Here is a 12,870-nt window from a genome sequence, read left to right as displayed (position 1 = left end):
TCAAGTATGCACTAAAGTGATAGGAGATTAATAGAGATTAATGATGGAGAAACTTAATGCTGTAACTAATCAAGTAATTGCAAGGAATTGAATTAATGGTTAGTTATTAGAAAGGGTTGAGTTCGAGAGAGGATACCTGGGTATAAGACTCTTAAATCTATAATTAGCATGAAATCAATCTAAGATCTAGATAATTAATTTGGTTAATCCATCTAACGATATCATACTTTAGGACGTGTCTTTGTCTAGTTTCACCCCCGTGTTATCTTTTATTTGCTTTTTATAAAATTAGAATGATCTCTGAATAGCTAAAAGAGTCAAACCAATTTTTCATAGGACGATACTCGGCCTCTTTACCGTTTTAATATATTATAATTTGACGCGTGCGTTTGCCCTCACCATCAGCTCCCTCTAAGTGTGATAATATTAGTGTTGAACACTTCAATTTCCGATAGTGTGTGAGACTCCTCCTCACTTGATTATCTTCCTTATAACTCAGTGAACTCCTTCATATGAGAACTTAGGTCCCCCCAAGTCTTGAGAACTCCCTTCTCGATAAATAACACCTTATGCTCTCCTTAAAGCTTGAGAAATCCTTCTCGATGAATGAAGTCTCAGGCTCACCCTATGACCAAAAATCTCTTCCCTTCAACTGCGCTTTAGGCTCCCCCTAAGAAAAATAATCTTCATGTTCTTGAACGTTGCACAACGAAAATAGTGAGAAAAGATCAAGAACACTTTGTTGAACAAAACGACTACTAAGAACAAATACACTCCTCATAATTAACAAAGTAGAAATCAAAGAAAAAAAATAATCAAAGCCAAATCAAACGCATGGAAGATGATCTTTTGACACTAGTTGGAGAGGCTCTAATGCCATAAAGATTTTGCAGAGTAAGAATTAAAAGAACTGCCCCCAAACGACTTTTATTAAACTGAATGAGATTTATATATACAGCCTCGGTTGAGAGGAGGAGAAAATAATAATTAAAAAGAAAAAAAGTACATTAAACAGCCTGAACAAATCTTAAAAAAAACTATGAACATCAAATTTACAATTAGCAAACTGAGCCATTTTTTGCCTCAGTCTTCCCTTGATAAGAACCTCTTCACGATTCTGTACAAGGTAGAGGCAGTTTGTATATAAACAGCTTCATTTATTTGTATTCTTCATCACATTCTTCAATTGGACAACTTCTCCCCACATTCTTCATTGTGCAATTCTTCTGATTTCTCTAATTTTGATATTATACTGAAGAAATCTTCTTCAACATTACACAGAACCCTTAACATTTCTTTCCATGTGGCTACATCTTTATTATGCAAAGCGGATCCGATAAAAATCAAAGCCAATGGATGTCTTCCAACTTTCTTCACAATTTCAGTACAGAGCTCATTCTTATCTTGACCGTCATTATTTCCAAATGCATATTTGCAGAAGAGCAAGTTGGCATTTTCTTGAGAAAGTAACTTCACATTGTATTCTCGCATTTTATCTTTGTAATTCAGTTGATGAAGAATTTCTCTGTTTCTTGTTGTAATAATGACTCTGCTTCCCTGACCAAACCAATATGGACTTCCAACCAAAACTTCTACTTGTCTTTTCTCATCAATGGCATCAAGAACAACAAGAGCCATTCTACTTTTCATTTCATTCTGAATCATCTGTGCTCCGTAATCCTCGTCCCGAACTTCAATGTCATTTTTCAATAGAAGTTGAGAAAGTAGTTGATGTTGTAATGATAATAAATTATTTTTCTCAGAAATATGAAGAAAGCAACTACTCTGGAATTTGTGAACAATTTGATTGTAAACGACTTCAGCAATGGTTGTCTTACCAATACCAGCCATTCCACAAATCCATACAAAGTGTACTTCATTTGATTCTTTTAAATCAAGAAGTGCATGTACTTCCTCCAATTGCTCATCCATTCCAACCAAATCTTTGCATGAAACTTCAAACTTTGAATGAGTACTTGACTGAGATATCTGCTTTCCCATTTTGATGGCATTAATATTATCTACTTCTTCAGGGCTGCATTCTCAAAAGATATCAATGTTAGATCCAAAAGTTGGAACATCATAGAAGTGATGAAAAAAGTAAATGTGCATCACCTATTCTCTTCTTCTTCAATCTCATAAACTTTTTCAATTTTGGTGACCACCTTTGGAGGACTTGATGGTTGAGATGCTGATTTGCTTCCATAACAACCTGAAAATAAAATGGAACAAAATTAATGTTGAAAAATTGAAAGTAAGATTGTTTTGCCTTATATCTTTTTGAATCAACCCAAAAGCTTCAACTGATAGGTCATTCAAAACTTCTTGCTCGGTTACCGTATCAGGTAACATGAAGTTTCCCTCAAACTAAACATATATTTTATAAACATTGTGAAGTCCTTTAATTTTTTCAATGTGAGATCCTCAAAACGGCGTATCTTTTGGTTCAACATTCTTTGATCGAGTCTTTTTTGTATTCTTTTTGGCTGATCAAAGCCAGTTTAGGGTTTGTGAATTTCAATATATATCATGTTAAATCACCAATCTGCTGAAAAACTTCCTTCGATGGATCAGGAACGAATTTAATATTATATCAACGGTTTAGAAGAATTCTATTTATAATAATAATAACTAAAAAAAAAAAAAAAAAAAAAAAACAGGATCAAGATTCACACTATACCTTCAACATTCTGTGAGATATTGTCCTGGGAGTTTTGTCCTCCCACATATTGTAAAGTGGTAGGAAGCTTTGGTAACAGTTGTGGTTGAATGTTAATGCAATCATTCAAGTACAATGCCTTGAGGTTAACAAGCTGAGTCAGACTTTCTTTGAGCTTTACAAAAGAATTCTTGCTGAGATCAAGAATTTCCAATAAGGACAAACATTTGATATCATCAGGAATATCTTCATCCTCAAGATTGCAATCACTTAGATTCAGATCTTTGAGAGGCAGAACATCATTTCCACACAAAGCACTAAAAGAGTGCCAAATATTTCTTGATGATAGCCTTTCGCAATTTAAAGTTTCAAGATTCATTAAAGAAGTGATAGCATATGGTGCTTGGTCTACAGATGTTCCCCCAATGTCAAGCATGGTAAGAGATTGTATTGCCCCCAAAGTGAAAGGAATTTGGTGAAGTTTTTTGCAACCATTCAAATTGAGAGTTTGAAGCGATATCAATTTACGAATCGATCTTGGAAGACTGCAAAGCTGAGTACAATCCCTTAGGTTCAATAATGTCAAGTGGGTTAGAAGTCCAAATGACAAAGGAAGGTCTTGTATAAGAGTACCATCAAGGTGAAGTTCAGTTAAAGATTTGGTAGGTTTTTCAATCTCTGGAAAACACTCAAGGCCTGAATTGGAAAGAATCAAAGTTTGGAGTCTTTTGCAAGTGATTAGTTTAGATGGAAAGATTTTGAGATTGAGACAGTTTGCCATATCAACTAAAACAAGATGATTGAGAGTAGTGATGGAAGGATGAACCACACACAATCTTCCACAATTCCTTAATATCAATCTTTGGAGATTTGGAACATTTGAAAAATCAGGAGTCTCATCCAAATTCTCTGATCCACTCACATCAATCTCTTTCAACCAAATAAATTCCTGTAATTGTGGAAAACAAGTTCACAAATTTTCACATTAAATATCAATGCAATTCTCAATTTCTTACCTAAAAATAAAAGGAGTAGTTGCAAATTTAGCTATCAAATCCAATATATTAACAGATATAGCACAACAGAATAGAATTTGTATATATAACATAACTTAGATTTGCTAATAGGAGTCTATCAACTATATAGTCTATCATTCGATAGGATTCTATCAAGGATAGAGAATCTATCAGAGATAGAGTCTATCATTGATAAGAGTTTATTTGAAATATAGCTTATTATTAATAGATTTTGCTATATTTGCAATTTTTTAAAATCATTGCTATATACTTAACTATTAGCCCTAAAATTACTATATTTGAATTATATATATATATATATATATATATATATATACTGACCTTCTTTCCCTCCCAAAGTCGCATAAGATTACTATTGCGCAAATGCAATTCAAGTAGAGATTGTGGTTCAAAATTTGAGGGCAAATGCTTGAAAGGATAGCCATTCCAATTGAGAAATCGCAATTTATTTGACAGTTGAAGTTCAATATTTCCATCAACCTTCACATTGTTCATTTCTAATAACTTCAATTCCGTCATATATGCAAATGGCTTGGCCTCCAATTCTAATTCTTCATCCTCCATGTCCACAACTACTATTCCATGAACGTGTTTTAATCCCTGAAAAATAAACAAGATTAATAGTTACATGAACCAAACACAATAAACTAATATATCATTGTGCATGTTAAAGTAGTGATTTTGTAAAAACGATAGTTATTTGGTTCGTCTCTTAAAAATCACTTCCAAATATACTTCAAACGAAATTTAAAATGAAATGAAGTTAAATGTTATTACTTACACTTTCTTCGTGATATACACGACGAAGATCTTTTCTGAGCCAAATCCTACTTTGAGTTTCCCTCTTACGTCGAACATTTCCTCGACCCATACAACGAACCAAGGTATGCATTTGTACCATGTCATATGAAATCTGAATTAGATTTCTTTCAGCCAACAAGTGTAATTTCTTGTGGGATGATTTATATCCAAAACTCTCAAGTATTTCAATCACTCTATCCACACTCATCCCATTATTGAAGAAACAAGCCAAATCTAGAAAAATTTGTTGGCTATCATCATCTAATCCATTATAACTTGTCTTGAATACATCATCAAAAAGATCTTCGTAAAGTATTTTAGGTACCTTCTTAAAACTTTCTTCCCATTTATCGAAATCTTTACCATGCAAATAGGATCCAATTCTAATCAAAGCTGATGGATGCCCTTCAACCATTCTTACCATCTCCTCAGCAAGATCCCTAAAATTCTCATCCGGTGGCTCATGATCTTCTCCAAATGCATGGTTGCAAAAGAGCGAAAAGGCGCTGTCGTGATCGAGAAATTCAACGTTGTACTCAAAGATTTTATGTTTATACTTAGGTTCACGACAAAGATTTCTATTTCGAGTCGTAACGATGATTCGACTCCCTGGATTAAACCAATCAGGACTTCTAGCTAACTTTTTTATTTGTCTTCTTTCATCAACCCCATCAAGAACAATCAAAACCTTTTTGTTCCTCAAACACTTCTTAATCAACTTTGCTCCATGATCCTCATTTTTAATTACTTTGTCAAGTTTCCCACCGAGTCTCAAAAGTAGTTTCTTTTGCACTGAGACTAATTTCTCGTCAGAAATTCTAAGAAAGCAATGGTTATAACTAAACTTAGGTTGAAGGTTTTTGTAAAGAGCTTTAGCAATGGTTGTCTTACCAATACCACCCATTCCAACTATTCCAATAAAACGTACGTCATTTGAGTCTAAATCAAGGAGGTCATCCACTTGATGCAATTGAGGTGAGATTCCAACTATGGTGGAAGATTCTTTGACTTTGTTGATGATTTCATTGACTTTGTTGATGATATCTGATTCATGGCTGCATATACATAGCAAATTAATATCAATGTTAGTTGTCAATGTTTTGTATGCTTATTTTGGACATGTTAAATTGTTCTAACAATCATCAGCAGAGTGAATTTTTTCATATTAAAAAGACAACACATGATCTATTGCATAAACAAGTAATTGGACCCAAAATTCAAGAATGCATAGTAGAGTGCGTGATCAAGAAATATACAAGTCTTGTATCAGAAAAATATTTTAATCATGATATACTTGAAAGAAAAAGAAAAAGCCTGATTACATACAAGTAAAAAAAATGTTTTAAAAAAGAAGTAAGGAAAAGTTTTCGACGTAGCAAACTATTAATGAAAAATTAGGTCAGATGAGAGAAAAATGTAGGTAACGTAGGATGCAATTAAGTATGTTTCTAAGAGGAAATACCTAATGAAATATGATTTTTGAAGTTTTAACCAAACATAAAAATTAGTTTAACTGGTTTATATGTTATGTTTGGTTAAGCTTTTCATAAATTTACTTTTTGGGAAAAAATGTCATTTAAAAAAAATTGGAGCTTTATGCTACTTAAAGTAACTTCTAAAAGTTAGGTTGGTGAAATAATTAAGTTGGTTCAAAAGAAACAATTAAAATCAACTTTAAAATAAAGTTTTTTTTTTTTTTTAGGTGTTTAATGGTTAGATCTCTCATCAAATCCTCACACTACTACTTAATTTCACCATGGTTGCCACCAGCTATCATTGCGCCCTATTGACCAAACCTTTTAAAATCAACTCCGATGACTAGCACAACCAACAACCTACCCCAGCGAAAAACCACCTTTGATGACACTCATTGAGGATGACCACCTTCAGCGACCTTCTCTACCGATTAGCTTTAGTGACCAACTTTGATGATAAGCTGCAACAAACAACGTTCGCAATGACCAGCTTTGGGAACGACTACCTCCAGCGATTGACTTTGATGACGAGCAACTACTACGATCAACTCTATCAACAACCTGTAAATAACTCTAACAACCTACTTTGAACGATCATATATTCTAAAATAAAATAGATGAAAACAATAAAAATCTGACTAGTGAACGTGTTTTTAAAAGCAAAGTGGTTGGGGATCGTGCAACCACTAGCATAACTTGGGTGTATCCCACCTTAACCACACACAAATAAAAAATATTTGTTAAACGAACGAAGGAAGGAAGGGATCTCATACTCCTTATGAGATAGATGAGTTACTCGTCATATTGTCAATTGGTTTTGAGATGAAACCTTATACATCTAATATGGTATTAGAGCCCATAAAGTCTAAATGGGATATTTGGTCCGATTAAAAGAATTTGAGGTTCGATCAAGAATGATGAACCTAAAAGAGGCACCATCTCGAGGGAGCATATTGAGAGTTCCATATTGGAAGAAATGAGGGATCTCTCCCCTGACTACTTTGGTTTTTGAACTAACACTTCTCTATTTTCTCTTCTCTCTTACTTTCCTCCTCATTAACTGTTTGACCTTTGTTTATCTCATTAAGAAAATAAAACGGTCATCTTTAATTAAGGTAGATAGATTACAAGAAAAAGAAAGACAATAATGAAAGTATAAAAAAGGATCTTAAGGCATAAATATTTTAACGAGGTTATAAGTTAGTAGTTATCAATTTGTGTAAATACCGAAATACATCTTTTTTATATTTGACTATTTATGGTTTCTTTGAGTTTTAATAGAAAACTTTGAACGATCATATGTTGTAGAAGAAAACAAAAGAAAACAAACAATTTCGACCGGTGGATGTGTTTTCAAGTTCAAGTACTGAGCTTATTAGATCAAAATAATTCGACATAAATAGAAATAAAAACAAATCAAACAAATTTGTATATAAAAATAAGTGGTTACACATGAATGTTTTCATTTTAAACCGTTGACTGTTTTTGGAAAACATTTTTTTTTCCAGATAAATGAAAACAAACATTTATGATTATCTAGAAATTAACGTGTCAGGAATCAAAATCATAAATAACATCCAATTGTAAGGGTCATGAATCAACTGAATTATTTTATGTGAAATACATTTTAAAAAAACGAAAAATTATATATATATTCTTTTAAAAGCAAAGTCGTAGATTACGCAACCACTAACATATTTAAAATTGTATTTTGATATCAATATATACATATTCTATGTATCTGTGGATCGATATCTATTTATTTTATCATATATTCCAGTTTCTATATTAAAAAAAAAACATAACGTCTGTCCTTATGTTAAAATATAGTCAACACATTGGACAAAAAATTGAAGACCACTGATTTTTTTTTATTATTATTATTAGATTATTATAGAGGGGTGGGAGATTTCTTAGTTAAAAACTTAAAAATGTTCATATAATATTGGCCACCTTGGGTCATTCATTTTAATGAAGGCTTCTATGAAAATTTTAAAATAAAGACAACCATGTATTAATTAGAAATATTATGCAAGTATATTGGGTTATTTTCAAATACAGAGAAATGAACTGAAATATTTATAAAAAAATAGTAGAATTTTAGAATATGATTATTGTTTTCAAATATTGATAGTTCTAAAATTTTGCTATATTATTTAAATATTTTCAACAATTTTACTATTTGAAATAATTTTCCTATAAAAATTTGTTATTAAATAAAAGGTATGAAAAGTAATTAAAATGGTGTAGAAATGAAACTAATATGACTAATGATGTGTAGGTTTAATAATACCATTTTGGTCCTTGTGGATCTAGGATTTGTTTCATTTTTTTTTCTCTTAAGACTTTTAAATTTTATGTTTTAGCCCCTAAATGTTTATACCATTAATTTGGATGCATGGCTTCAAATATGTGTATAAAGTACCAACATAGACATGTATTAAAAGTTACAAAAGCAGATTGCCAACTTAATTATACATGTATTAAAAGTAAAAAAAAAAAAAAAAAAAAAAATAGATTGAGGCTGATATTGAGTTGGAATATTAGGTGTGATTTCAATAGGGTAGTGAGTCAAGAGTGTTTTTTAGTTATAGGGTCAAAATCACTTAATATGTTTGTGAATGTTTAAGAGTAATGATTGAAGTAGTGATTTTATAAAGAGAGATTTTGATTACAATTGATTTTAGTAAAATTAATTTTCATATATAATCGTATTGATCCAGCTTGATTCCAGACTTTTAAAAGTGATTTTCATATATCAAAAAGTCATGTTAAATTATTATGTTTGATTCAAAAAGTGATTTTAGAATTGCCAATTTATTAAATAGAATATCTTTTTTAAAAAAGAAATAATTATCAATACATAAATGGAGCAAATTTTACTTTAAAGAAAAAAAGAAGAACTAGGGCGAATTTGTGGGATTGATTGCAATTCCGGTCTATCACCCCACTAAAAACACATTCGATCTAACAATTATTTTGGAAGAGAAGTAATTTTGGCAATAACAAAAATGATTTTGTTGATGTGAAATCACTCCTAAATTAAAAAATACCCTAATTTTAACTAATAATGGTATGAGAATAGAGTATTTTTGTACAAACCTCTTCAGACCCTTTAGGATTAATGACCTACCTCTTATAAATGTATGAAATCTAATCTTATGCTTACTTTATAGCACACTCCTACCTTTTTTAACATATTGCATTAGAGATGACCATGTGTATTGTAGCCCTAACGCGAATCACGATTTTTATTTTTCTGTTATGTTTTTCCATTATTCTCATAATTGATTGTTTTTTGGTAAGAAAATTTAATATAGCGACAGAGATGTTCATCATGTTAGTGCTACATAGTCATCCCTAACGCAAATAACGATTTTTATATTTTTTTGTTGTGTTTTCCCCCTTTTATCACAATTGATTGTTTTTTGTGAGAAAAATTAATATAGCGACAGTGATGGTCATGGCGTTAGGGCTATATGGCCATCCCTAACGTGAATCACAATTTTTATTTTCTTGTTGTGTTTTCCCCTTTTTCTCATAATTGATTGTTAGTTAATATAGCGACAGAGATGGTCATCGTGTTAGGACTACAAGATCATTCCTAACGCAATATGTTATAAAATGTGATAGTACGTTATGACGTAAGTAAAATGTTATATTTCATATATGTTTGTGAGAGGTGTAGATCATCAATCATAAGGGCCCACCTTTGTTATCTAGAAAAAAAAAACATGAAGAGAATATGACTATCGAAGGATTATTATTGGATTCTAAACACACTAGCAATAAATGGGGAAAGAAAAATCCAAAACCAAGAAAAATAAGTCAAAAGGTTTCTATGGATTGATTTTTCTTGGGATCCTAATATCGTCTTTAGTTGAACAAGCTTTTGTAGCTTAATTCAATTGAAAAAAAAAAAAAAACAAAAATCCACTTTAGAAAGTCAATTATTATTGACACGCATATCGTCAAAATTTGGAACTTAGAAGAATCAAAATAGAGATTTAGAAGGAACCAAAATATATGGGAAAATTTTAAAATCAAAATTCATGGGTTTTTGAAAACTTTACCTTTTTTCTTCTACAAATATTGTTTTTGGCAAATTGCTGAATCTTTCCAAAGCAGAGTACCATCTTGGAAGCTCCATTAAAAGCTTCTGCTTGACTTCTTCTGAGAATACATCAAGATCTATTGTCAACTCTGTTTTCTGAAACTTACCCTTTTTGCTAAATGATTTGTTAAACCTTGTTGCAAACTCTGTCTTCAAAACATTCTTCAAATCTGTTCTCAAAGACCCACACTTACTGATCTTAGTTAATATCTCTTCTTTGCTTACTTTGTGATCTTCCAATCTCTTCCCAAAATCTTCCAATTCCTTTACCAAACAAGATGGATGATCTTTGTAAAACACTGTGATTACTTCTTCATAATCTTCTCCCCTGCTTTCCATTATTCTGCTCAACTCTCTCAAACACCTAATCGAAGTAACATAATCTTTTGTTAGAACAACAATGAAATGCCTTGAATTTTTTATTGCCTCTTCCTGCATAATCTGACTATCACCTCCAAGTTTGAACCCCTCATAAGTCCTTAGCCCAATATTCGACAACTCTTTCGCCAATTCAGAAGCGAATTTACTGTCGTCGCCACCGCTACTGCCACCTCGGGAACTTATGAAGACATCATATGTCTTTGGAAAGGATGAGGTAGAAGATGGCTCCATGGTTTTGTTGAGAAGCTTGAGATGAACATTCTTTTTCATTTGTGAGCCTAAGGATAAAAAGTCAAAACACAATGTTTTTAAGAACAGCCTGCAAAGACGTGATAGTTAAACAATTCTTTTAATGTACTGTATTCAACATAAACGTGGGTTCACCGAAATTCTGACATTCCTAGGTCTACTATGTATTGAGGAGAGTTATGCTAAATTAAAAATGTTTGTTAATACTCATCAAATAACTGATATTTTATATTCAACAAATTTTGCTCTTGAAATACTCCCATTTGGTAACATTATCGGTCCATATGTCAGTTTTTCTTTAATTTATTAATGGAAAACTTAACAATTTTATTATATTACATAATACAGAACGATGACGCCTCTAAGATTAGAGAATTTGCATATCACAGTTTTCTATATCTTAAGGTCATAATCGTAAATACACCGTAAATAATTAAATATGCCAACTTCGTCAACGAGACATCTATATACTTGGTCGCTAGACAACATCTTCAAGGCATTCCAATGTATATTTTTTTCCTCCTCCTTTATCTTCCATCTTCTTTCTCTTTCTCTTGCTTGCATCTTCTTCTTTCTTTTATTAAGACCCCTAGATATATAACACTAAAAAAAATATTGTTCCAAGAACTCATATTTGGACCAGTTCATGTTTGAATTGTATGCTTTGACATTTTTCTTTTTCTAATGTTTTGTATTGGAGCTGAGCTATGGAATGAGAATTAAGAGTTTTGAGGTGAGAAGGACAAAAATGAAGCATTAGGAATGTATAATTGAGGCTTACGCAATAAAATTAAAGAATCAAGACTACATTGTAGCATATATATCGACCTACTCTTTTAGAATACCATATGAGAAAAGAATTTTTGACATCTAATTAGCGTAAGGGTGATCCATATGTAACAACAAGAGTGAGGATGAGATGGATGGTTTCTGGTTTGATAGAATTTTTGACATCTATCTATTGAGTCATTTTCTTTAAGTTTTTGGTTTGAAATCCCACTTTGATCCCATGATATTGGTTTTGGGAGGGTAGGGAACAAGATCCCATGTATTGAGCATTTATTTATTCGTTCATGATTGTGTCGGTGAGGAATCTTAAGGGCATATTGCTAGGATTTCGGTTCACAAATGTGAGTGGTGACAAAGAATAAAACTTATATAGTTATCCCTTTTTGCTTAACTTGAGAGAATTGTTGAGAATTGGTGCGAGATATAATTAAATACAGAATAAACTAAATTATATCTCAAACTCCTACTTCACAGGTTAGAGCCAAATAGGTATTCAATTATAAAATTGTAAATAAAGAAGATAAGGAAAGAAGAGAACGACATCAAAAAATATATTGGTTTGTCCCAAACTCGGGACTACGTCTAGTGTTCTGCAATTGTAGGTTCTACTACGATTGAGATTGTAAAGAACCCTCTAACTCACGCTTACAAATCTCTCCCCAAATAGCCCAACACAATACCACAACTTGGTAACTTGGAATAAACAATAAGAGAAATCCACCAAACCCGAGAAAAATACCTGTATTTTTCTCAATGATCTGCTCATTGCCACTCAATGAAAAAATGCTGAAGAAAAGAAAACCTTCTCTCAACTTTGCTACTTCTTTGGCCAAAAAATGGTTCACAACACACTTCACAAATTTTCTTCTTTGGCCAAAAAATACCTACTGTATTTTTGGAATGCTGATGACATGTCTCTGTTGATTGTATTTGACTTGGTGACTTGGCAGTCTACTTAGTCTTCCTTAATATCCCTCCTCAAATGAGAGGGGAGTGCAACAACTCTGAGTTTGGACTATAGATTGAAGAATTGACTATGTGATAATGTTTTTGTAAGACAGTCAGTGACTTGATCTGAGGATAGTACATATCTTATGTCAAGTTGTGCCTTTAGAACTTGATCAGGGACAAAGTTAATATCGATTTCAATATGTTTCGTTTAAGCATCAAATGCGAGGTTGACAACTAGTGCTCCAGCACTTAAGTTATCACACCACAAGATTGGGATAGACTTCGTTCGCATTCCAATTTCTCTTAAAAGTTGTTGGATCTAGATTATTTAAGTTGAGGCATGAGCTAAAGCTCTATACTCAAACTTCGTGCTTGATCATGCTATAGCTGACTGCTTCTTCGATGACCATGAGA

General features: G+C 32.1%; 1 protein-coding gene across 2 annotated transcripts; it reads right to left on the bottom strand.

The window, feature by feature from the left end:
• Positions 1-901: 901 nt before the first annotated feature.
• Positions 902-10,854, bottom strand: LOC150035353 (TMV resistance protein N-like). 2 transcript variants are annotated; one of them, XM_090314525.1, is made up of 6 exons: positions 10,046-10,854; positions 4,478-5,552; positions 4,018-4,296; positions 2,681-3,608; positions 2,116-2,212; positions 902-2,035 (listed from the first exon to the last, which is right to left on the bottom strand). In XM_090314525.1, the coding sequence occupies exons 1-6, from the start codon at positions 10,735-10,737 to the stop codon at positions 1,183-1,185; spliced, it is 3,924 nt and encodes a 1,307-aa protein (XP_090170651.1). In that variant the 5' UTR covers positions 10,738-10,854; the 3' UTR covers positions 902-1,182. The 2 variants fall into 2 exon arrangements, with proteins under 2 accessions (XP_090170651.1, XP_090170652.1); XM_090314526.1 differs by lacking the exon at positions 10,046-10,854 and adding an exon at positions 6,337-7,219.
• Positions 10,855-12,870: the final 2,016 nt, after the last annotated feature.

Source organism: Benincasa hispida, chromosome 6 (assembly GCF_027475165.1).
Source record: "Benincasa hispida cultivar pf3 chromosome 6, pf3_genome.v1.1, whole genome shotgun sequence".
NCBI lineage: Eukaryota > Viridiplantae > Streptophyta > Magnoliopsida > Cucurbitales > Cucurbitaceae > Benincasa > Benincasa hispida.
The sequence above is the reverse complement of the archived record's forward strand: the minus strand, read 5'-3'. Positions and strand labels throughout refer to the sequence as shown.

Bases quoted from the DNA above. Each gene is read 5' to 3' on its own strand.
- LOC150035353 (XM_090314525.1), bottom strand. From the start codon at position 10,737: ATGAAAAAGAATGTTCATCTCAAGCTTCTCAACAAAACCATGGAGCCA. The intron at 5,553-10,045 runs GTAAAGTTTTCA...ATGTATATGCAG, and splicing joins ATATTTGTAGAAGAAAAAAG to CCATGAATCAGATATCATCA. The intron at 4,297-4,477 runs GTAAGTAATAAC...TTTATTTTTCAG, and splicing joins GTGTATATCACGAAGAAAGT to GGATTAAAACACGTTCATGG.